This window comes from Pygocentrus nattereri, chromosome 4 (genome assembly GCF_015220715.1).
Source record: "Pygocentrus nattereri isolate fPygNat1 chromosome 4, fPygNat1.pri, whole genome shotgun sequence".
Taxonomy (NCBI): domain Eukaryota; kingdom Metazoa; phylum Chordata; class Actinopteri; order Characiformes; family Serrasalmidae; genus Pygocentrus; species Pygocentrus nattereri.
The window spans coordinates 19,023,649-19,050,473 of record NC_051214.1 but is presented as its reverse complement, the minus strand read 5'-3'; the positions used below and the strand labels follow the sequence as shown (position 1 = coordinate 19,050,473).

Here is a 26,825-nt window from a genome sequence, read left to right as displayed (position 1 = left end):
CCAGTAAGGCCAGTTAGTATGATGCCACACTAGCCTTCATTCATTGCTACCAACATGTACACTGGTCGGACTATCCACAAAACTATAAATACATCTCATACTATGGATTTGAAACTGAATTTCTCATGCATAGTGAATGTTTCTTGTTCATTTGTTTGTTGTCGTCTTGCAGGTCTGGAAGCCCTCACCACGGCTGGGTGTCCCAGGCGGTTCACGTTTCACGCTCACGCCGATGGGAATGTTGTCGTCGGCCGGCTGGGGCAGCCCCAGCTCCTCTACTGGCTTCCCGCCCACAGGGCCCCTCGGGGTGGGCAGCAGCTGGTTCAACGTGTCCAAATCACTGGGAAACTGCTACACGCACACATAGACACAAAAACAAGAAGGATGAGGGAGAAAAGTTCAGCCAATATAACCGTAAGCGTTCTACGGTAACTAAGAGCACCAGTAAGGCAAAGTTCAAGCTCAGGAACTGCAAACGAACACCAAGGCTGTAGTGTTAAGGAGTGGAGCCAGAGAACGAGCCAGCTTGGTGGATATAAATAGCAACCTGTATCTGCTCATAACCAGAATGAGGGCATCAGATTACCTGCTTACACTCAAGAGGTGTCCTCACTACTGAAAACATTTTAGAAAGAGAGAATTAAAAAGTAGCTTACAAGAATATACTATTGTTCAATTACAATTCTTCTAGAAATCTATCTTCCGCTTCTCCGGGGTTTGGGTCGCGGGGGCAGCATCCTAAGCAATGAGGCCCAGACCTCCCTTTCCCCAGCCACTTCCACTAGCTCTCTGGGGGGGATTCCGAGGCGTTCCCAGGCCAGCTGGGCGATATAGTCACGCCAGCGTGTACTGGGTCTTCCCCTGGGTCTCCTCCCGGGTGGACTTGACTGTGACACCCAAGGGAGGCGTCCAGGAGGCATCCTAACCAGATGCCTGAACCACCTCAGCTGGCTCCTCTCGACGTGGAGAAGCAGCGGCTCTACTCCGAGTCCCTCCCGGATAACCAAACTTCTCACCCTATCTCTAAGGGAGAGTCCAGAGACCCTGCGGAGGAAACTCATTTCGGCCCCTTGTATTCGCGATCTCGTTCTTTCAGTTATTACCCAAAGCTCATGACCATAGGTGAGGGTGGGAACGTAGAGCGACCAGTAAATCAAGAGCTCTTTCTTTACCACAACAGACCGGTAAAGAGCCTGCATCACTGCTGACCCAGCACCAATCAGCCTGTCAATCTCCCGCTCCCTTGTACCATCACTCCCCAAGATACTTAAACTCCTCCACTTGAGGCAAGAGCTCATCCCCGACCCAGAGAGGGCTCTCCACCCTTTCCCGCCTGAGAACCATGGCCTCGGATTTGGAGGTACTGATCCTCATCCCGGCCCATTCACACTCGGCTGCAAACCGATCCAGCGAAAGCTGAAGTTCGTGGCCTGATGTCCCCAATAGGACCACATCATCTGCAAACAGCAGCGATGTGACCTTGAGGTCACCAAACTGGACACCCTCCATCCCCTGACTGCACCTAGAAATTCTAGCCATAAAAATTATGAATAGAATCGGTGACAAAGGGCAGCCCTGACGTATTCCAACTCTCACTGGGAACGAGTCTGACTTACTGCCGGCCATGCGAACCAAACTCCTGCTTTGTTTGTACAGGGCCTGAATGGCTCGTAGCAAAGAGCCATGTACCCCGTACTCCCGAAGCACCTCCCACAGAATACCCCGGGGAACACAGTCGTATGCCTTCTCCAAATCCACAAAGCACATGTGGACTGGTTGGGCAAACTCCCATGAACCCTCTTTGAACTTATTTGTATAGCGTTACAAAACAAATAAAATGAACACGTTTTAGCACATCGCCTACACTAACTGCTCTTCAAGAGTACAATAATAATCTCTAATGAAAAATTAAGTACTGATCAAAGCTAAAAATCTGTCTGATGCAGGGATTTTAAAGCAATTATCTGCAGATATTGATGTGTTTTCTTTATCATGATGCATATTGTTGCTGTTGTAACAAAACCTTGTATCTCCAAAAGGACTTTACAAGACTTTACAGGAGAAGGAAGAAAACTTATTTAACTTTTAATGGAAATTAATAGGGACATTATTTATTTTAAGTAATTTAGTATTTTTTGCAAATCATTTATTCCAAGTAATTACATTTATATTGCTCCAATCGTCATCGGATTTTGGCACAATGGCAAGTCAAAAATAAATAAATAAATAAAAATGGAATTTTATTCTGACAGCAATGACCTTTAATTTGATGCATGATGAAATTGCTAATTTGGAATCTGAAATCTTAAGTTAGGGTTAGGGCTAACCCTAAGTCCAAAAAGTTAGTGCAGACTGTCATTTAAATAATCAGTGATAATTGACTCTAATATTCCAAAAATCAAGTACCTTTAGGACAATGCATCAAGATGGATTTCATTACACATAAAACAAAAGTATTTTCTAAGTGAATACAGTATAAGTACGTAAATGCATACCGCGCTGGACCGGTCGCTGGATTTGGGTGAGCAGGTAACTGCAGAAGCAGGAGAAGCTGCAGGAGCAGCAGGGCCAGTAGCTATTGTAGCAACGCAGGTCCCACTCTCTCCACCCACTTTCTTCTCCGATTTGACCCGGATCGTCTGAAGGCTGAGTGCAGCGGGTGGGGGCAGGTCAGCCAGGTCCTTCTCATCTGTGTCAAGTAAAAAGCGCAGTAGCTGGTGGTCCTGCGGCTCTTTGCTGCCTCCAGCAATGGAGACTGGGCCTGTGCCTTGGCTGGGGCTGATTGGCGGCTCCTTCTTGATCTCCGCATCCTTGGAGGTGTCGGCGGGGCTGCTATCCTGGAGCAGCCGATGCAGGATCTTGTGGCGCTCTGTCAGGGTGCTGTGGGAGGCTGGGCACTGGGCGGCAGGCTGCGGACGGGTCTGCGTGGCCGGCAAGAGCTCGTGGTCTGCAGGGCCAGCGACACTGCTGCTGCTGTCCAGGAGCTGGTTGAGTTTTGGGTTGCTCACCGCTGTGCTCTTGGGCTCGTCAATGCCCAGCTCAGGTGGCTTGGCTGGAGGCGGACGAGCTGGGGAGCTGCTGGGGGTGGATGTCTGTCTGGGTGGCAGGGGGGAGGGGAGAGAGAAGGCATTGCCGTCTCCACCAGACTGCTGCCGGGCCAGGGCGCCAGCCGGAGAGTGGATGCCAGGCGTGGGGGGCGAGAAAGGGTGTCCCGGGATGCGGGGGCTGCCTGCAAGACCTGGGCTGCCACGCGGAGGCCGCGGTGACATAAATGAGGTAGGGGTGGCTGTGAGGGGGCTGCCCAGCGGTGAAGGGCTGTTGACCTGCTGGGGTGGCCCTGCACGACTGGGCGTCAGGTAGCCCGGCGGGGTGGAGGCAGGAGGACCCGGCGTGGGGCAGGTGCCGTTTCCATTGTTGAGATGCAGGCCGAGGTCACTGGAGGGCCGTAGGGCGGGAGAGCGGGCTGGAGGGGCCGAGGGGGACAGAAGGCTAGGGGTAGTGTTTTCCTGAGAGCTAGCAGTGTTGTGTTCCCTGGGACACATAAAAAAACAGAGCCAATGTGAAACATAATCTCTTTAAGAGAAACAATTCAGCAAAATCAAGATGTTGGAAAAACATCACAGTTAAACTGTACAATATGGCATGCAATGTTTTATTCAAGCAAATGGGTGAAAATCAAGTATGTAATTACACTAAGATATTCTTGATATGTGTCATATTAACTTTACACTTTCAAAAGTGGGTTTCTCAAGTGTTCTTTATTCAAATTAGGTAAGGTGATAAATACCTTATAACTATAGAATCATGACAACTTAAAGAACTATCTGAATATATATAAGGTTCATCTGTTCTCTCTTTACCTGCCGTACATGTTTCTAAAGAAACATTTTTTAAAAATTGTTCTATGAGGCACCAAAAAGGGTTCTGCAGAGTCAAAGGAACTTTTTGGTTCCAAATGCTTTGTATTTTCACTGTTTTCACATCTGACTGTTCTGAATTAGTGTATAATAGTAGAACGAAGACATTTTAAAACCTTACATTTTTTAAAATCCATCATTAAGTCTTTCTAAGATTTTATGGAAACCCTGTTAAATATTTTGTGCAATGCTAACCGAGAACTTCAGTTCTTGGCTCATTTACTACATACCGGGTACGGGAAATACAGTACTAAACTAATTTTTTTTGTGCTGAACAAATACTTCAAAAAAATGTAAACTAAAAATACACTAAAAAGTGTATGTAATTTTATAAGTTCTATAGGCCTTTCAAAGATGGATTAGTTTTACCAGAGGAGGCGGTGCACTGCGATTTGTTATGGATCTGACTGTCTGAATCTTACGGGATAAAGTAGGCAATTTCCCCAAATGACCTCAGATAGCTCAGACTGAACAGTCATAGCTCATACGTTCATTTCAGCATAGAGACTAAAAAATGGGTCCAATCAAACAAACAAACTACAAAAACAAATATCTGGTTTAAAGAAAATAACATTAGGCTAGTAAAGTGGGCTAATTCAACTTATACACTGGACAGAAATCCCTCTGCCTTGTGAGAGGCACTGATTTCAATTCATTCTACTTCTATTTAGACCATCACCAAAAATGCTGTAGATTGCAGTAGTTCTACTTTGAACTTGAGAATAAATGTCCATCTGAGAAAGAATTAACATCAAATCCAGGCTGAATCCAAAACTGCTCTGTACTCCCAAGCTAAATAGTTTCAAGTTTATTTGTCATTCGCACAATATCCTAGGATATTTATGCACTGAAATGCTTGTGGTGAGGCTCAGATAAATCACTCTACAGAAAGTAAATAAGTAAAAGTGAAATATATAAAAAGTAAATAAATAAATACATTTTAAAAAATGGATTAAATATACACAAAATCTAGAGACAATATACATTTTAAAGTGACTTGACTGACTCGGTGTTATTGCTCTTTAAAGTGACTCAGTGTTACTGTTATATAAAGTGGCTTAGTGTTAAGGTGTTATTGTCCATAGCAGAGATGATATGATATAATAATAATGCTGACAAAGTGACTGACTGAAAATGGTAGTTGGGGACGGACTCACAGCTTCACAGCTTGTTCAGAAGCCTGACAGCCTGTGGGTAGAAACAGTGTGCTGTGTAGCATTAAGTTTAGAAATTCTAGCTTCTGCTGTCAAATACTGCACTGCTTGTTGAGTATGAATGTGGCTAAATCCCAAATGACCATTTTTAGTGATACTCTGCCTAGCTGTGCTGCAGGAGTCAGTATTTCAATTCTGATGCAGTGCACTATGGAGGGAGCAGGGAGCCGTTTGAGATTCAGCCCCACCGTGAGAAAAGCGTTGTTGTCAGACTGGTGGAAGACTCGCGGTGCTGATTTAGTGACCAAAAAGTACTTACAAACTGAACGCATTTACAATGAACAGCACTATGTTATCATATTTAATGTCTGCAGTTTACAGTGATTGGCGACTAAAAGTTCATTTGACCTCGTTCAGCAGTCAATGGTTGCGATTTTATCACAGGGAAAGAAGTTTTAGAACAACCATCCATGATAAAATCACAGTAACCCATGGCCTCTCATGGCTTATTGTTTTCACATTTTTACATGATGGCTAAATTGGACGTGTCGGGGGGGGGGGTGCTATCCTGGAGGAGCCGGTGCAGGATCTTGTGGCGCTCTGTCAGGGTGCTGTGGGTGGCTGGGCACTGAGCAGCAGGCTGCGGATGGGTCTGCGTGGCCGGCAACAACTCGTGGTCTGCAGGGCCAGCGACACTGCTGCTGCTATCCAGGAGCTGGCTGAGTTTGGGGTTGCTCACCGCTGTGCTCTCGGGCTCATCAATGCCAAGCTCAGGTGGCTTGGCTGGAGGCGGGCAAGCAGGGGAGCTGCTGGGGGTGGATGTCTGTCTGGGTGGCAGGGGGAGGTGAGAGAGACTGCTTCTGGGCCAGGGCGCTAGCCAGAGAGTGGATGCCGGGCGTGTAGATGTTCATTTGACCTCGTTCAGCAGTCAATGGTTGCAATTTTATCACAGGGAAGGGAGTTTTCTGCCTTCTATATTGTAAACTGGGGTTCAATCCCCTGGCTTGGACAAGCACCCTACACTATACACATAAGACTCCTTGGGCAAGACTCCTAACACTACCTTCGCCTAAAATAGTTAAACTGTAAGTTGCTCTGGATAAGAGCGTCAGCCAAATGCCGTAAATGTAAATGAACCTCAGAAGTACCTCTCACAAGGCAATGCTTTTTCTGCCTTATTAGGCAGCAAGCCTAATGCTTGTCTATATGCCACTTATTCAACATGGTGTGCACTATGTTTAGTCATTGTTATTGTTGAAGCATGGTACCTGTCGCATAACGCTGCTGCAAACGTCTGCACAATGATGTTTCCACCCAGGCTATTTGAGGTAATGTGGGAAACCTTAATTGCCCAATCAAATTAAACATATAAACATTCTAATTACATTCTCTGATAAGCCTAATTCAGCTAGGACAGGGCTTTAAAGGGCAATTTGGAATTAGTACTCATATTTGTGAAAACTACACACATCGCAGATTTGTACTTGTATGAAATCAGGGTTCTCATTGTAAATCAGTCAAATTACAACACCTCACCATACAAACCTAATTCAGTCTGAATAGGGAGCATATATGAGCTCTTAAACCCCAGCTTCTGTCTTAAACAGAGTGCTTACAAAAAATCGATTGGCTTTATCTCTGCAACAGTACTTTGCTGCATGTGTGTGGGAGGAGAGAAGAAATACCTGTCGATAGTGTGGATGCCCATGATGAAGGGCTGTTCATCGGGGTTGGGGGGGCAGCAGAATTTGCAGCGCGTCTGCGCACTGAGGGGTGTCCCGTCACTGAGTGTGAAACGGTACAGAGGGCTGATGGCCGTGCCATGGGTCATCACTGCTCAGACACACACACACACACACACACATTACCCGCTCTGCTTTATTGTTATGTATTCAAGTCAGTAACATGAAACCAACAGAGGGCAGCAGCAGCTGACACCAACAAGCAGCAGATTTTTCTCCGGGCACATAAGAGCACTTGTTCAAAGAGAAAACCTTTTGAAAAACAAAACTGACATTGACACCACGTTCCCAAGATCTGTTCAGGTAATACAGGTAATGTCCAGGAAAGAGGCCTCTAAAAATCAAGATTAAAGCATGTCTAGTACACAGGCACCTCCACTAGAGCAAATTAAGAAGGCTTGATGAAATGGTTGTGGTTGTGCTTACCCTCTTGTAGCAGCTTCTTGGCGTGGGAGGGTTCTTTGCCCTGAGGCTGGAAGAAGGCGTAAATGCACTTCCTGACCAGGTCCTCCCAGCCTGGCCGGCCAGTGGCTCTCAGAGCACTCGTCTCAATGGAGATGATCTTCCCTGCAGGTTATACACACACACACACATTTATTTAACAGTATAGTCACATGCACTGAGAGAAAAAAACTGCAGAAAGTAGTAATGACACATTTGCTTTGTAGCAGCAAAAAGTAGCTGCACTTTTTTGTTTGGGAGCGAGTTTGCAATAAATCCAGTGGAGCTTGTGATGGTTGTGAGATATTTTGTTAACTTGTGTTGAGTGAAATTATTGTGGAATAAGCAAGAAACAAGCTGGAAATTGACCATCACTGAGAACCGAGAACATGCAGACAAGCACTCTTAAGATTTCAACACTCAAATTCTCAAAGCAGAGAAGTTTCAATGCTTTGTTTTGAAATGATCTAATGAACACAAAAGAAGTAAAGTATCTATAAACAAAAACAATGACGAAAAGAACGATGACAAAAAGAAGTGAAATGAAGCCTGGTGATGTCTAACAATTGACAGCACAATATTTTCTTAGTGCAGGATATCTTCTTATCGACATTTTCTTAATACAAAAAGTGATTGATTATGTAACACCCACTGTACAAAAAAAAAAATGCACGCTTATGATAACAGCTATAATAATTAATTTGGAAATTACGTGATGATTATGAGCCAAAATTGTGGGGTGAATTTGCCTGATCATTTAAGCGTATATTCACATGGTCACTCAAACATTTACACATAGCTTAGCATTAACATAAGAACAACCCTGATCTTTTTCTCCGTATGTGACACAGATGTGTGTCTGTGTGTCAGTGTGAACAGATAAACACACTGAATCTGACATTTTCAATTGCGATTTGAAATGCTTTGTATGTGGTACTAAAATCCGATAGGTACCCGATCTGCGGCAATGTGACTCAGTCTGAACAGCCAGTTCGGAATTCATGCAACGTTTATGTCAATCCAACTAGGCATTCGTCAGAATGTAACGCTGCTGAGACTCATAAACATATAACAATTTGATGTTTCTGTACAAAAATTATAAGAGACTCATCACAACCATTCAAAACAGCCAAAAGCAGCTGGAGGAGATCGAGGCTGCAGCATTAAAGCAAAGGCCGTGGCCAAATAACATGCCCTTTTTACTGCGAACTCGAACACATTGTGGGTGATGAGCCCAGCTGTCAACCACTGAAACTTTATAATTGCTCCTGTGATGCTGGTGAAGATGAAACTGAAGCTCCGGGAGCGACTGGTGTTGGCTGGCTGTCATGATTGCTTACCTCTGGATGAGCCACGTAAAGCTCTGTTCTTTTGTGCATGTGAGTCAGTTTAGGAGATCTGATCAGACTGATGTCACATACAGATCACATTTAAAACATATTGTAAACCAAACCTAAAACCAGATTTGGTGAGAAATCATATTTGGGCCACTTTTACCTGCCGTGTAAACTCAGTCAAGGTTTCGGGATCAGTAATGAAAAGTAATCGGGACAACTCTAGCTGAAAAACAGCTTCCATGCCATATACCTCCCAGGAGCACTCCTTAGATTAAATTTCAACAGAGGACTTGGTGACACCTTGGTATGTTTTTGTGCAACTCACACATCAGGTCATTTGTTTCACCTTGCATGACCAGAGTGGCACAAAAGGCCTCCTAATCCTCCAGGTTTCAGGTTGTTAGCGAGAGTCCATACTACCAAAGCGCAGGCCTCGGACCAACACAGCCCTTTTTGAGCACGTTGTGAGGGCTTAGGATTATCCTGGGGAAAGCTGACCTGAGATCAGTCTGCCCTCATCTGATAATCGGTTAGATTAGCAAGCTGCGTCAGACTGGGAGTGGAATGTGCGTGCATGGCAAACAGGAGGCATAGAAAAGAGGGGCTACCTGTGGGGTCCTGCTTGGTGATGAAGGACTCCGTGCTGACGGGAATTTGTGGCGGACGGGGTGCGCGGCACGCTATGCAGATCAGGCAGCTCTGCAAGTCTGTTCACACACACACACACACACAGACAGAGAGAGAGAGGGGGGGGTGCAGGGCAAAGGTCAGAGTGTAGCATTGCAATCATTCATGACAAGAGTTTCGCAAATGCTTTGCTAAAAGTAACCTGGGGCGGATTTCCTAGAGAAAGGCCCAATGTCATTTCTTCTTTTTACCTCTACCCCTTGGAGCTGAGTTACAAGGGATAGTGGTTGAAATCTTGTCTGATGAAATGGGAGCCTCAAATAAATAAAAAAATATAAATAAAAAAAATACTCTCCAGCTTCTTTTTCTAAATTTCCCGTTCCACCTTAAATGGTGCAGCAGTTACATTCTGGCGCTTCTGTCTTTATATCTGATACACTTGAATATCTGACTATGCACATACTGTCTATACGTCCAATATACCTGTTATAACCTTTGCCTATGCACATTTTGTCTACGTTCGATACTTGTATTTACTATGCAAATTTTGTCTGTCTTTTGTCTTTGCACTGTTTGCTATTTATCTTTTATTACTGCACTGGAACAGTAGCCCAAAAGCGTTTCGTTATACTGTACTACCCTGTATTGTATAATGACAATAAAGTTTAATTTAATTCAGGCGTCAGAACTGCTGAACTATTTAAGGTTTAACTCCGTTTGAAGTATGCCTCTGAAAAATCTCCGTTTGGAGGGTCATGACGGCCCAACACTTTGCCCTCCCCCTCTCACTCAACAAAAATTGGGACACCTTAGACAACCCTAGACGTGAACGCGCAAAACGGAGGGCTAAGGGCTAAGGGCTCAGCGGTAGGGGCAAGGGGTGAAATGGGACTGGGCCAAACATTAAAGTATATTCACTGTGTTGTTGCCAGTTCTCTTCTGGAGAATCACCTCAGTCTTACCCAGACCAAAGAATTGGACCCGATGCAAACCAGAACTGAACCTCCTGAGTAAGAACTGCAAATCCATTTGGTTTGCATTAAATATCACTTTCTAATTGCTTTTAAGAGCGAATAGCTTTATACACCTCATTATTCTAAAACAACAGAAGTCTCATATTCAAATTACCTGTGGTCCACAGGTGAACTGCAGGGTCCACAGGTATTTCTCTTTATAAAGTTTACCGAATGTTTTAAACTAGAATATGGGGAAAAAAAGCATCCAGGGAAATATTTATAATTTTTTTTTTAATTAAATTTATTAAATTTATTAAGTAATCTTTATTGCAATTATTTATGTCATAATATGCATGTATGTGTTAACTGAGAATATCAGTACTTAAAAACACCTCCCATCCACCTTTGACTACAAAGCGAGCATAATTAGTCCTCTTTTAATAGGATTTAGTGCAGCACAGTAAATGACTTATTGAATATAAATAACTGTATTGATAGTTTTTCCAACTTATCAGATGTCAGAAATATAGACATACTGAGTATTATAAAAAGTTCTTGATCTTATCGTGACATTACATTCTGCCATATTGCCCATACTAGCTTGTTGTAGTATTATAATTTTTTAAAATTAGTATTACAACTACAGCTTTTACGTAACACTTTGTTGTAGTAGTGTTTTAAATAAATAAACATGCATAAATAAATAGCATGGATACATTAAGTATTTAAAACAACACAATTTAGCAAATATTTCATATTGAGTTAAACCACTAAGTATTTAACAGTGCAGTTGCCATTTATGCTGAATGAGAGGGAATTCATTGCATATGAAATGTTGGAGATAATTGCGTTATCAACTGATAATTCTATTCATTTATTCATTGTGACACAGTGCATCTACCACTTTATCATTACTTTTGTATCATCTACAAAAACAGATGTAACTAAACTATAATAACTATTAGTTATAACTAACTCATTCTTCCCAAGTGTGCTGTGTCAGGTTTTCATTTGAATGGTTCTTCTCATGTGTAACGCTCAATTTCTGCTTTTACCAACATAATAATCAGCCTAAGATGATTTAATATAGCTTATATTTACCAACCAGCCACACTGTCAAGGCCAGATTTAAAGGTAAATTGTAAATGCGTGACAGGCTGTGTAAAGCTGTCTCGAGGGCTGGATGCAGGTTGGCAGGTCTGCAGGCCGACAGTTTGAGCTCCCCGCCATTAATAAAAGGCTCTAGTTTAAATCTGAGTTTGTCATTTAGGGCTGGTTCTTGATTTATGAGGTTCGTCCATGACTTAAAGCGAAGATATCTTTACATAATGCACATTTAAGTAAGATACAGCCCCCCAATCCCTCCTTTAATAGAAATTTTAGCACTGGAATTTTCCACATTGTTGTACTTGACTGTATGAGTGTAGCTTTAAGGGCAGCAACACTTTACACAAGATGCTCTGTTGTGTATCACTGACGGCGCCATTTATAGAAGTCAGGAACATATGCTGCCACGCTCACTCTAAAACACGCACCGTAAATGTGCAGAAACACCTGCGACAAAAGACATAATGCAATTTCACGGCTCCTGATTCCTGCGATTTCACAACATGGCACATCCGCATGTGAGAGCGGAGGAGCTGGCACAAACTCACAGACCGATGTGCTAATGCGAGGATGTGGTAACTTGCCGTGCAAGTGGGCAGCATTCAGAACTCATAAAAGTTACACAGATATGTAAACGAGAAGATATATATTTAAGCAGAACCCGAGAGGGAGTGTGTTATTGTGAAATAGCATCACGGCTGTGATTTGGTGACCACAGATCATCACAGCCATGATGTTATTGGTGATAACACACTCTGAATGTTTTAATACAACTGTTAAATAAGTAAGAAATGAATAAACTGGGCCGTGAACGTGGGGTTTAATATGTTTTAATGTTCAGTTCCTTACTCCAAATTATAGCTCCTTAATGAGCAGCTTGTTGCTACGTCAGAGTAACAAGCTTCACCCACTCGCTGCACAGCCGGCAGTTTGTTCTCCAGCTCCTTACACTAAATTCCCAAACTGTCATCATCACTGAGCAGCTTTTCTGTTTTTTATTGTGTCAGTTTTATGGCTCAGTCTGATTTGGTCAGACTCTGAAGATCAGACACGTTTGGTTAATGGTATTGGGTTCATTTCTGACTGATTCCAGGTTGTTTAGCTGTTCTTCTGTCACAGCTGCCGACTGAAAAGCTGCTCAGTGGTTTCGACAGTTTGGGAATTTAATGTTGTCTCGTCTTCAGAGTCCGACCAAATAGGCTGTCGGTCAGATGATCTTAACTGTCCGTTTTCTGTTTGTGGCAAAGTAAGAGTGAAAATGTTCAAATGGCTTGAGCGTCTCCTACAGCTGTCAAAGTTGTTGCTTAGCAACGATGTCTCAGCAAAGTGATAGTGTTTGTGAAAAAAAGTGATGTTATGGCGCAGTTAGAACGCCTCTCAACCAATCAGCTTGCATGGCCGGAACTGTTAAAAGTAATACTTTCCTAAGCAAGTAAACTGCATTCAAAGTTTTAAATTAAATAGTTTTTCTGTAGTGACTTCTGTCCACCTCCATACATCACTGAGCATTAGCAGGTGGGGAAAATTACATTAACCAATAATGTGCATCACCTGCCCCTCCCACTACCCACATCTATCAAACATGCACTCAATAATCTGATCATAATCCGATTATTCAAATGGTCATGTAAATGCCATACTCCGATCTGAAATACCATTAAAAAAAATCCAATAGAGTGACTGGATTAATCAGATTTCTCAGTGCTGTAAACTCTTATTCTGATGTATTTATTACCGGATATAAGCAACAGCATTACTGACACCAAACAGAAATTAAAAGATTTAAATATTAATCATCCTCTAGATGATGTATGTTCATATCTTCAGGTAATGCGGCGCAATGTTAAAAAAAAAGCTGCAGCTTGAAGTCTTGAGATTTACATTATGTTTATGTTTATATTATCTTCTTCTGTGAGTTTATTGTCTGGTTGTAAAGCAGAAATCTGATGACCGTCTGACTCATGTAGACCCGGAGTTTCCCATTATCTGATTACTCCCTGATACTGTGTTTCACGTCACAGTATGGAAAGAAAATGTGTTTTGATTCAGGCAGACCAAGTAAAATCCTCACATAGAACAATTCAGTAAGAACAGATTCAGGCTTGAAAATCAGTGTTTTGACACTCCTTATTTATCATTATTGCATTATTTTACAAAATATTTTTATAAACTGTAATATTATACTGTAAATGTAGTAGAAGATGAAAATCAGGTTAGGGGTATATTTTTCATTTGCTTTACTGTTTCATCCAGTAATTTTCAGATGATCCTCAACAGCCACAGTAGAAACACTAACACGCTGGATAGTAATATAGTGCAGTTCAGTAAAAGCCTTGTTTGTATTACTTTATGATTTTTAATCTGGCAGCAAAATTTTTTGGAAATTATTCCAATAAGAAAACATAACTGCAAATATTATATAAACTTCACCTTCTGAGAGTTTGCGGAATTCTGCTCTGAAGCAGTTTAACTGATAAATGACAGCAGAGTGGTGTTTTCGCTCATGTTTTTCCAGAGACTGCAGTTGTTTTTCAGTCTGAAACCTAACACAGCAGTGTGAGGATGTTCTAAAATGTACAGCATAGCAGAGAGGAGGCTGCTCTCCACACAGGCATGATGTTTGCCTGCAGCACAGAAGCTGTTAAACCAGTGTAGCTGCGTTTCTAGAACAATCTTATCTAGGTACAATAAACGTGGCATTAATGCAGGATATGACGTCACCCAATGTGTAAAAGTTCAGTTATGTTTATGTGTGGGAGTTCTGTTGTCTTGCAGTGGTTTGCACAAAAAACAATAAATGAACAACTATTTTTGTTTTAAAACTCATTAAAACAAATGAGTTTTTACCATCACAGTGCGCCAACAACCAACTCCATTAGCTGTCACCAGGAAAAGGCCTACGTTTATGTAAATTTGAACTTCTAAGACATAAAAATAGTCAGATAATTAAAATAAGTACCCATCTTAAATTACTTTTTGGAGTATTTTATGTGACTTTATATTATATTTGCATGCACTGAGTTTATGAATAATTATGAAACTGACCGTTCTGTTCCTAAAATCCGATTGGCTGAGATGCATGCCAAGCGGTTGTAAAACCCAGACTGAATCCCAATTGGTTCCAAACTCCCTAAACAGTGTGTGAGCTATTTAGATATTCAAGCCTCTACAGCCAAACAATCTTCTACATAGTGTACTATGTAGGGAGCAGGAAACAGTTTGAGATTCAGCCCCAGCGTGAGAAGAGAGCACCGCTGGATTGTTCCTGAATCAGACTCGCGGTGGTAATTTGGTGACTAAAAAGTACTTCTAACATGTAAGATTTTGCAGTAAATAGTGCTGCATAATCATATGTTCATTGTTATACAACAAAAAGCGACGAGCGACCGAAATGTTCTCCTCATTCAGTCCATGGTAGCTTAGCAAATACTGTACTTTAAAAGGAACTACATTTCTTGGCAGAATACTTTCTGATCAAAGTCTGTCAATTATTATCAATAATAACTTTAACTATTTTCTGAAAAAATGTGTATTTAATCATGTTTCATGTTGGCTGGCATTTTACAAAAGCAATAAGCCACTTAAGGCTGTTTTATCAGAGAACAGAGCACAAGTATGTGTGTCTCACCCTCGCCCTCCTCCTGTATGGCTCTCGGCTGCGAGATGGTGAAACACTGCATATGCTCGTATTGCTGCCGGGCTTCCTGGTTTTCAGAGTCCACTTCATCTGGAGGCCTCTTCAGCAGCCTGCAGTTAAACGTGTGGCTGTTCCGCCGGCCTTGTTCCTGCGGCCAAGGCACCCCATTCACTGTACATGCACAAATAAACAAACACACTCACTATTGGAGAAAGAAGAGTGAGACAATGACAGCACACTCACCGCCCATTAAAGCTTGAGAACACTATTTGGAACATTTGAGCATTTTCTTTGTCAGTTTGAAGTAACTTAACACTAAAGAGAAAGCTGCTTAGATCTTTTCTTTTGGGGGAAAAAAACGCAGAACTGAAGGAACAACTGACAAAAGTACTAGTCTAAGAGTTAAGCCAAAGTCCACACACTGTATTCTGCTACTATGGTATCATAAATCACACTTCACAGGTATTCAAACCACCTTTGGGTCAAAAGAAAAAGGTCAGATCATTGTTTAACAGTTATTATTTAACCTTCCTTTCATACTAATGAAGACACTTTGATGAACATAAAGCTGCACTTTAACAAAAACCTTTTTTTCTGTTGCATAATTAAAAAGTAATAGTAAAAAATTTTACATTACTCCAAAAATTTTCAAAAGAAGGCAGAGTGTTTGCAAATATTTGGCAGGTAGTGTATCTGTGTCTTTGAAATAGAGAGAGAGAGAGAGAGAGAGAGCGAGCGAGCGAGAGTGTCAGAGTCATGAGAGGAGGAATATGTGCTTGTGCGAGTCGAATCAGAGCGGTCTGAGCCAGTACATGCCGCCCTCTGACCTGCATTCTAGCATTAACTGCATCAGTCAGTGTTGACATTAAGCTCTGGGCAGCATGGTGTGGATCCATTTCCACTCCTTGTCAACAGGACGAACTAAATGACACTCACCCAGGCTTTTGGGCAACAGGTTGCGAACAAACTCGTTGTGGTCGCCGACATGCAGGATGCTATAGACGCTGGATGTCATCAGCTCCTCCTGGCTGTAGCCTAGGTAGTTGGTGACGTTTTCCGACACAAACACAATCCGGCCCTCTCGGTTTACCACAAAGAAGAAGCCGTCCAGGGCCTGGAGAAAGAAAAAGAAAGAAAAAAAAAAAAAAACAAAGGATAAAAACCACAAACACTCCCATCCATGGGAACTGGGCCAGCTTTGGACATGGTGTAACTGGATTTTTCTTCTCCTACTCTTATACAAATCTGAATAAGAGATCTACAAAGTAATAAAAAAAAAAAAAAAAGGTAATAACACCTTCACCATCTAAAAGAGGTTAAAACAGGGCAGTCAAACTCATTTTAAGTAATGAGTCACGTTACATTTAGCTCAACGTTATATAGGCAATAGGAAAACCTCATATCTCCATGTCATTTTTGAGTTTTTGACATAATTTGAAAATGCCTGTTGCCCTTTCACATTGTATGTATGTTTCATGATGAACGGACTAAAAGAAAAATTATTCTGAAAAAAGCCTGGATCCATACTACATATTCCACAGTCAACTGTCAGTGGGATTATAACAAAGTGGAAGCGACTGGGAACGACAGCAACTCAGCCACAAAGTGGTCAGCCATGTCAAATGGCAGAGCGGGGTCAGCGGATGCTGAGGCACATAGTGCGCAGAGGTCACCAACTTTCTGCAGAGTCAATCACTACAGAGCTCCAAACTTCACCTTCAGCTCAGCTCAAGAACAGCATAGAGAGCTTCATGGAATGGGTTTCCATGGCCGAGCAGCTGCATCCAAGCCTTACATCACCAAGCGCAATGCAAAGCGTGGAATGCAGTGGTGTGAAGCGACCCCCCGTTTGGGGACGGCCCCTTCCTGTTCCAACATGACTGCGCACCAGGGCACAAAGCAGGTCCACAAAGACATGGATTAGCCAGTTTGGTGTGGAAGAACTTGACTGGCCTGCACAGAGTCCTGACCTCAACCCGATAGAACACCTTTGAAATTAATTCGAGCGGAGACTGTGAGCCAGGCCTTCTTGTCCAACATCAGTGTCTGCCCTCACAAATGCGCTTCTGGAAGAACGGTCAAAAATTCCTATAAACACACTCATAACCCTTGTGGAAAGCCTTCCCACAAGAGTTGGAAGTGTTATGGCTGCAAAGGGTGAGCCAACATCATATTAAAGCCTATTGTCACTCAAGTTCATATGCGTGTGAAGGTAGATGAATGAATACTATATACACTATATTTCCAAAAGTTATGTTAGGATGGAACAGATCAAACATACATGCAACACTGCCAACAGCAGGCACCAAATGTCATGATGTTTTTTTTTTTTAAATCATACTAATTAGTGGCCATTTGCTTCCATTAATTGTTAACAGTACCTCCAAATCCGAGGCCATGGTTCTCACGCGGGAAAGGGTGGAGAGCCCTCTCTGGGTCGGGGATGAGCTCTTGCCTCAAGTGGAGGAGTTTAAGTATCTCGGGGTCTTGTTCACGAGTGATGGTACAAGGGAGCGAGAGATTGACAGGCGGATTGGTGCTGGGTCAGCAGTGATGCGGGCTCTTTACCGGTCTGTTGTGGTAAAGAAAGAGCTGAGCCATAAGGCAAGGCTCTCGATTTACTGGTCGATCTACGTTCCCACCCTCACCTATGGTCATGAGCCATGTTTCCTCTGCAGGGTGGCTGGACTCTCCCTTAGAGATAGGGTGAGAAGTTCGGTCATCTGGGAGGGACTCGGAGTAGAGCCGCTGCTTCTTCACGTCGAGAGGAGCCAGTTGAGGTGGTTCGGACATCTTGTTAGGATGCCTCCTGGACGCCTCCCTTGGGAGGTGTCACAGGCAAGTCCACCGGGGAGGAGACCCCGGGGAAGACCCAGGACACGCTGGCGTGACTATATCGCCCAGCTGGCCTGGGAGCGCCTCGGAATCCCTCCCAGGGAGCTAGTGGAAGTGGCTGGGGAAAGGGAGGTCTGGGCTTCATTGCTCAGGATGCTGCCCCCGCGACCCGAACCCCAGAGAAGCGGAAGATGATGGATGGATGGATGGATGGATGGATGGATGGATGGATAATTGTTAACAACATTAGTGCTGCTGACTGAACTGTTCCTTAAACACTTCTACATTTGGTAAAAGTCAACTTCTCTGTACAGTATATAGTATTTCATACAACACTGTCTGCAAACCAGCTTTAAGTTTTACTAGATGAAAATATGCCTCGCTAACTGCGACCACAGTAGAAGCAGCATGGTTCTACAATCATAACAAATCAGGATTAAAAGCAAAAATAATAATAATAATAAATACATACAAGCACAACTATAAGCCCTACGTACCTCCAGAAGTAGGGGGCCCAGAGCCTCCTTCTCCACCATGCCCTGACTGCTGGACGACACATCGCTCTTCTGCACCTCATCATCTGGGGACATCAGAGCTGCTTTTTCTGTGGAAACACACAAACCATCCTGAATACAGGGACACTTCAACCCCACATGGAAACATGGACAGTACTGCTAATACAGACAGCCCGTGTCTGATGTCATGGCAACTGCTAACGCCCAATAATGCAGATCATTAAATTGTGTGAATTCTATATATGAACCGTTTACGTTCATCGTAACAATTTCTTAAAACAATCAATTTAAACCTATACGTTTGTACAGTTCACCATCCTGGCATCAGGCAGAAGGTTCCGCAGCATCCAGACTAGAACAACCAGGTTAATGAATAGTTTCCACCCACAAGCTGTCAGCAGAACAAGCTGTGAAGCTGTGGGTCCGTCCCCAACTACCATTTCACTTGGTCAGAAATATTATTATTATTATTATTATTATTATTATTATTATTATTATTATATCAGATCATCTCTGCTATGGACAATAACACCATTATACCAAGCCACTTTAAAGAACAATGACATTAGGTCACTTAAGCCACCTTAAAATCTATACTGTCTCTATATTTTGTGTATATTTCTCTATATATTGTGTATATTTAATATATTTCAATTTGTTTTTTTATATTTTACTTTCTTATTTACTGTCTATAGAGTGATACCTGAGCCTCACCACAAGAATTTCAATGCATAGATGTCCTGACATGTTGTGCAAATGACAAATAAACTTGAAACTTAAAAAGCTTGAACACCCACCTGCAGTAAAAGTACTGTTTTACTGATTTTCAATATGAAAATGTTAACAAATCCTTCATAGGAAACACACTTAAATATGACATTTTCAGCTCATTTTAGTGCACAATTTCTTGAGTTCTTAAGAGTTTAACATTAAATAAATGTACTAATACTATATTTTATTTTAATATTAAATAATACAATTGATTAGAAAAAAAAACAACATAAAATGTTTCATTACTTTTGCAAAGGCCACATTTTGTTTTTCTCCCCACAAATATGTTCATTTTAGCAAATTAACAGCAACTGCGCATTTAAACATGCACAAATGTGTCTTCCCTATAGAGAATTTAGTATTTTCACTAAGAAAATCAACAATTTGACCAGGGGCATACAAACTTTTACACTGTGTACACACACACACAAAATGTTTCTGTCAATACTGCCAAAACTCATCAGTAGTATTAGTATTATTGGCATATATATATAAAAACATAAAGCATTTTATGCTATATATTTTAGTGTTTTCTTTTTGAATTGTGACATTATAATACAAAAATATATTTTTTATGAAGAGAACTAACACAAAATAAGAAATAAAAGGTAAACACAAATAATAGGCAGCTTCACCACACTGCAGCAATATTTATACTATTTAATACAGAGTCTCTGTAGTTCAATTGATTTTAACAAGTGTAATAATTAAGAATGAATAATTATTACAGTCAGTAAAACACTGATGTAACTAAAACTACCAGAGAGCAAAATTAAAATAAACAAAAAAATATACTCAATGTTAGCTGAATTCATAATTCCCTGAAACTGCTATCGGCAAATATATTCATACATGTTGGACTTGATCTCTTCTCTCTTATATAAACGTTATCACCTTATATTGCTGCGGTACCCATCTTCCTCTCAAACGGGTGGTAGATGAAAGCAACACAGCAGACACTTCACCTAATCCCCCTTTAGCGAAGTGGGGTAGCTGAGTGGAAGCCAACCACAGCAAGACCCAAGGGTGCTCTCGAGAAAAAGAATGTGAAGAGAGGCAAAAGCCACAACGCCAACGCTTCCATCTTCATAAACCTCAAAGCGCTATATGATGCGTTGGCGATTATTCTACAGCCAAGTCGCTCAACCTCGTCATTCATCTTCAAGATCAAAGCCACTCAGGGCACTGGAGCCGCCACATGAGAACAGGGCCTGGTCCAGCAGCTGGAGAGAATAGAGGCTGTTTGTTTTGGGATTTATTCCAAGCAGCAACTCCTGGAAGGAGCAGCTAAATGTAGATCTGAGTTTTGCGTGCATCGCCTTGTGCCGTATTTACATACATAATAGTAACGTAGCTTTCCAAACGCTGTGGAATGTGCGCAAAGCTCTCTGTCCCCAGTCAGACTGCAGACTTGCTTGTTGTGCTGGTAATGAGAGGTCAAGGGTGGAGTAGCGGAAGACATGAGTCTTTAACAGCCCAAGTGACAAATGAGGGGGGACAGAAAGCACTGAATTGCCAGCATTTAATAACACTGTTTTTGCTGAGCTATGTAATTTTCACAGTGATCTTCATCGCAATCAGTGTCAGTCATGGATCTGAAACAAAAGCTGGGCGCCTCAGGTCATGAAATGACCGGCGCTGACTGGATCGAAGGGACGTCCCCAGCCTTACAGCGGTACAGTTAGATCTGCTGCTGAGAGAACTGAAAGAGAGCCTGGAGGGGCCACTGAGAGCACCAGCTACTCTCCAATTTGTTAAGATTATACATTTTAGTTGGGAAGCTGTGCAGAATGTAAATAAAAATAGGATGCAAATCATGCAAACCATATCTCAAAAGGAAAATTCTACAAAGACAACATATCAAATGTTGAAACAGAAATCTTATTGTGTTCTGAAAAATGTATGCCCAATTTTGAATTTGAAGCCAACGACACGTTCCAAAAAAGTTGAGACAGGGGCGTGTTTATCGCTGTGTTTCATCACCTCTTCCTTTAACAGCGCTCTGTAAGTGTTTGGGAACTGAGGAGATGCTGCTGAAGTTCTGAAAGTGAAATGTTTTCTGTTCTTGTTTGATACAGGATTTCAGCTGCTCATCAGTTCAAGGTCTCCTTTGTCATAAGTTTCATTTCATAATGTGCCCAATGTTATCAGTGGTGACAAATCTGGACTACAGGCAGGTCAGTTTTGCACAACATATCAAGAGTAAAAGTGGACTACTCTCAGTGTCTGATCCACTCAGACCAACGCAACACACACTAACACACCACCACCACATCAGTGTTACTGCAGCACTGAGAATGATCCACCACCCAAATAGTATCTGCTCTGTGAGGGTCCATGGGGGTCCTGACCACTGAAAAATAGGGTAAAAGGGGGTAACAAATTATCAGAGAAACAGATGGACTACAGTCTGTAACTGTAGAACTACAAAGTGCACCTATACAGTAAGTGGAGCTGATCAAATGGACAATGAGCGTAGAAACAAGGTGGTCATGATGTTAACTTATGCACGAACAATGCTAAGAGTGATTAATGGGTTTTAAAGTCATTTTAAAAGATTAAATCCAAATCTAAAATCGTAAAGTTGAACATGAAAGGATGAATTTTCCTTGAACTTCAATGGAAAAATAAATGAATATGGAATGATTAATTAATTAATTAAACAAACAAACAAACAACACAAAACAAAAACAAACACACAAACAAACAAACAGATAGCTCTTCTTTCTGCAGACGCCTCACACAGCCTGTCCCACACAGCCTGTCGAATCCCACACAGCCTGTCCAATAGCCGGTCAATCAAAATGTGGTAATGAAGGCTGTCGCTCTTCCCTGCCCCCATCAAAACAGAGGCTGTTGCCATGACAGCAGGCGTTACCGTGGCAGTGCTGCAGCAGGCGATACCTGATCTCATCACATAGGGGGACCCGAGCTGAGTGATGTAGGCAGCATGATGCAACACAGTGAGCAGCATCATCGTTCTCTCCCACTCTCTTTCACACATACTCACTCTCGTTCTCTTTCACGCTCACGTCCAAACTCACAGACCACTGACTGGAGACACTGGAGAAATAGCCAGGAGTGGCTTATGTCATCTTTACTCCTGCTGCCTCACACTCCCGGCGAAAATAAAAACAGTGACAACACTGTGTTTATTAACGACGTGCTGGTCCCCAGCCAAGTCCCTAAACTATGGGTGGCGCTTGAGGGCTTCGTCATGAATTATACAAAGTGCTCTCGAGTTGGAGCTTCATATGAAAGCAGAATAAACAAACGAACTCAATGTCACTGGGTCACACAGTCACACGCTGAGCAAACAAAAGCTAATGGGCACTGAGGCTGGCGACCTTTGTCACAGCTTCGCTTCTTGGCATTTCCAGATATGAGGGGCAACAAGGAAAAAAGTCTAACATCATAATACAATAAGACGTTTGCATGATAAACAAGATTTATAATATATACAAGTTGAAATGAAGTGCTAAGAAAATTTGAGGGCTGATATGATTTTAAGGGACTAAACGACATAATTAACAATGATGGCTGACATAACTTTGTGTTTACATGTTGAATTAAATAGTGCTTTTCTGGACGAGCCCCAAATTTCTTTATAGTGATGCTGATGTGAACCAGGTCTCTCAATGTCTGCAACACAAATATTGTAAGTGATAATACAATAAAGGCCATTTTATTTTATGGCCATTTTATCACCAGTGAACCAACTTATGAGTTTTTATATCACTGTTGTCAGAACAAAACCTTGTATCTCCAAAATGGTAACTTTACAAGAGAAGAAAAAAAAACCTACTTTACTTTTAATGTAAGACTTTTTTCAAGCCATTTTCGCCCATTTCTTTTGGTCCATTCATCATGAAATTTACACACAATGTCAAGAACAACAGGCATTTTCACATGTCAAAAAATTGCCAAAAATAGAGATTTAAGATTTAAATAAAGATTTAAGACATATGGTTCCCAGCACCACCACTGTGAGTTCCTCCAGAATGGTGCATTTTACATTAAAACCTCTGAGCGACCGGTTACAAATCATTGGACTTTTTATAATACTATATAAATATAAAATTATACAGGGGTACAGGATTACAAATTTCACTTTAAACTCACTACACAGTATGGTATCAGACTTCGTATAGTGAGCACTAAAAAATATGCACTCTGTATAAATCAATATATTCCTCAGGCTCTAATCACGAGATGCTTTTTTAATAACTGGAAGTGACCAACAATGCTGTACAATCGTCCGTAAACAGCACAATATTTTATATGCAGGATGGATGGATGGATGGATGGATGGATGGATCAATACTTTATTGATCCCGAAGGAAATTTAGGCATCCAGCAGCAACAACACAATACAGTAAGAAACATATTCAACATCTATTAAACACAGAAGAATAGAAGAATATATAAGGGTATAAAAACTTTCTGTACAAGGTACAGTCTATTCAACATAAATGATGAACTAACCTAACTTTGTGTAAATAGAGCACAATATAGAAATATGTCCACATATGCAGTCGTGACTGACGCGGCTTTTTTCTGAACACCATTTCATTTTATAGTAAATTAGTTTGGGGTGGTTTATGTTTATGAACAGAGACCTACAGATCAATATAGTAAAGGAAACTCATTTGTGATCCTGAGTTTAAAGCCAGTTTTTATTAAACTTGAAATTTTTGAAACTTGGAATTAAGTTGTAAATAAATCTGAAACTGAAACTTTGCTTGTGTGTAAAAAGTGATTTCAGAGCCACTCGGTTCTCCCTGATGGAAACTGTTTACCTTCAGTGTTTTGTGCTTATGATCATTTTAATAGACGTCAGCGTCACTAATTAATGACGTTCTATTAAAAGACTGGTTTACCAAGAGAGACACTGGATGATTTTCACCTAAAATCAGTTCATGAAGTGAGTCTTGTTATAAAAACGATAACAGGACATCAGAGCCATAATTACTCTTTTAGTACTTTTACTTTTGATACTTAAGTACATTTGAAGGCAAAAACTTTAGTACTTTTACTCAAGTGGAGGTCTAAAGGGAAGGAAGCCCGATTTCCGGCACATTCAAAACGTGGATGAGGGAGTACTGTTACAGATATGAGCCGGTCACTGCTGATTCTTTGGAATTAGCTGGTATTTCAGTAGAGTGAGTGCAGCTGTACCCTGCGGCAGACAGCACACTAACCTATTACGGTCTAATACAAGTGACGTTGCTTAATCCAAGGGAAAAATACTATCGCATGATTTTCGCTCCCTGTAAAGGCTGCTGCCCCACATCTGGTGTGTTTGAGAAAAGGCAATAGAGCCCAGAACCTGCCCTTATCTAACAGCGCTGACACCACCCTGGGCTGGAGATAAGAGCGGCGGGGTGGCAAGTTCCTGTTTTGCTCTCAAAATGCCCCCCCCCCCCACACTACCCATTTCAGTCTTTCTCTCTCTCTTGCTCGTTTGCTCAGAGAGAAAGGAAGCAGGGCCAGTAAGAGGCCCCTCTCTTGCACAAGGTCAGGGGGCAGAGGAGCACAACCATTGGTCGCTCTCTAACACGCCCCTGTGGGCCCCCCTCCACCCCCAAACCATCACAGGGTGAGGGCTTGAAACAAAAACAGAAAAGATGGCCAGAGTCCTGAATGACACTCCAGAGAAACGGAGTGAGTGAGAAGACCCCTGAGCGTTTCACTCTGTTGCACCAGGTCGAGTCACATTCATCTGCCGGGCAGCCAAAGAGTTACGCAGGCTTTGACCCGACCTCAGTGTACAGAAGATTATAACTAGTGACAGGTGGTCTTGATAAAATTCAGCTTCACAGTATTTTCCAAATTTATTACGACTTTGCAGTATCAAGGTAACCGGCTTACATCATTTACTGCTACTCTACGCTTAAAAAAAAAAACATCTTACAAAGCTGGCATTAAAATTAGATTAAAAAAAAAAAAAAAAAGTATTTTATGCCGTTTTTAACTATTTTTGAAGTGGTCTTTCAAAACAATCTGATGTACCTGAAGCAAATAACACGCAAATTAGCCTTAATTTATTTCATTTATGGTTAAAATGACCATTTAGTATAAGTTTTCAGGGGATATGGGTCTGAAAGGATGTGTAGCTGATCAAGAATAGTAAACAGACAGAAAAGGAAAAGAAAAAAGCCGCTGATGCTTTCAGAACAATCAACTGACCACCCCAGATCCCAGATTCCAACATCATTGTACTTGGATTGTGAGAAGCAGCAAATGCAAACAATTTCTAAGACGGGTGTTCCAATCACTTCCATGGCCACAGGTGTATAAAACCAAGCCCCTAGGCCTGCAGACTGCCTCAACAAACATTAGTGAAAGAATGGGTCACTCTCAGGAGCTCAGTGAATTCCAGCGTGGTACCATGATCGGACGCCACCTGTGAAATATATTCAGTTGCGAAATTTCCTCACTGCTAAATATTCCACAGTCGAATGCAGTGGTGTAAAGCGCCACCACTGGACTCCAGAGCAGTGGAGAAGTGTTCTCTGGAGTGACCAATCACGCTTCTCCATCTGGGAATCTCATGGACGAGTCTGGGTTTGGCGATTGCCTGGAGAACAGTACTTGTCTGACTGCATTGTGCCAAGTGTAAAGTTTGGTGGAGGGGGGATTATAGTGTGGGGTTGTTTTTCAGGAGTTGGGCTTGGCCCCTTAGTTCCAGTGAAAGGAACTCTTAATGCTTCAGCACCAAGAGATTTTGGACAACTTCATGCTCCCAACTTTGTGGGAACATGCCCCTTTTCCAACATGACTGTGCACCAGTGCACATAGCAAGGTCCATAAAGACATGGATGAGCCAGTTTAGTGTGGAAGAACTTGACTGGCCTGCGCAGTCCTGACCTCAACCCGACAGAACACGTTTGGGATGAATTAGATCGGAGACTGCGAGCCAGGCCTTCTCGTCCAACATGAGTGTCTGACCACACAAATGCGCTTCTGGAAGAACGGTCCATAAATTCCCATAAACACACTCCTAAACCTTGTGGAAAGCCTTGCCAGAAGAATTGAAGCTGTTATAGCTGCAAAGGGTAGGCCAACATCATATTAAACCCTATGGATTAAGAATGGGATGTCACTCAAGTTCATATGCATGTGAAGCCAGATGAACTAATACTTTTGGAAACATAGTGCATGTTGTCTGCTTGGTTTCCTGATATTGAATAACAGAATATTAACTGATGAGTGGTAACACTGGGTTAAATTATTTTTTTATATTGCTACTAATAAACAAAACTTCTTTTGACTAAAAATATTTTTGCTTTTATTTATTTAGAATTCTTTATATTGTAAATTTTTGTGAAGTTTGTATTTTTAGCTTATTTTTTACTTTTACTACTACATACTGTCTATAAAGAAATGAGTAATAAACTGTAAACAAGGTTAATTACTCACTTGTTAATTCTCTTGTTGTTAGTTTCTTTCTTCAGTGCTTTGCTCTCCTTTTGCTGCTGCAGCACTGAGAATGTTCCTGTCATGGGACTAATAAAGGGTTATTTTATCTTACCTTACAACTTAATAAACAACTAATTTACAACTAATAAAACTCCAAACCAATACTTTCACGCAACATCAAATCTGGAAAACTAGTAAAGACCGTATCTGGCCCAGCACTACTGACACCCAAAATAGAAAACATTGAAAACCATACCAGATTCTCCATAAACTGCATTACTAGCAATTCCAGTTCAAGAACACTGAGTGACCTAGGCTCCACACACATTTCCAGGCTGAAGTGGAAGTTTTTTGTCCAAACGTG

General features: G+C 41.7%; 1 protein-coding gene across 2 annotated transcripts in view; it reads right to left on the bottom strand.

The window, feature by feature from the left end:
* Positions 1-26,825, bottom strand: part of ncoa1 (nuclear receptor coactivator 1) — a 104,341-nt gene that overhangs the window by 9,412 nt on the left and 68,104 nt on the right. For both annotated transcript variants that reach the window (XM_017701066.2, XM_017701061.2), the window contains exons 5-12: positions 18,251-18,357; positions 15,855-16,032; positions 14,910-15,089; positions 9,200-9,298; positions 7,240-7,380; positions 6,757-6,904; positions 2,496-3,531; positions 189-351 (exon numbers count right to left, since the gene is read on the bottom strand). In XM_017701066.2, the coding sequence (XP_017556555.2) occupies positions 189-351; positions 2,496-3,531; positions 6,757-6,904; positions 7,240-7,380; positions 9,200-9,298; positions 14,910-15,089; positions 15,855-16,032; positions 18,251-18,357 (2,052 nt within the window). The remainder of the gene's footprint in view (positions 1-188; positions 352-2,495; positions 3,532-6,756; positions 6,905-7,239; positions 7,381-9,199; positions 9,299-14,909; positions 15,090-15,854; positions 16,033-18,250; positions 18,358-26,825) is intronic.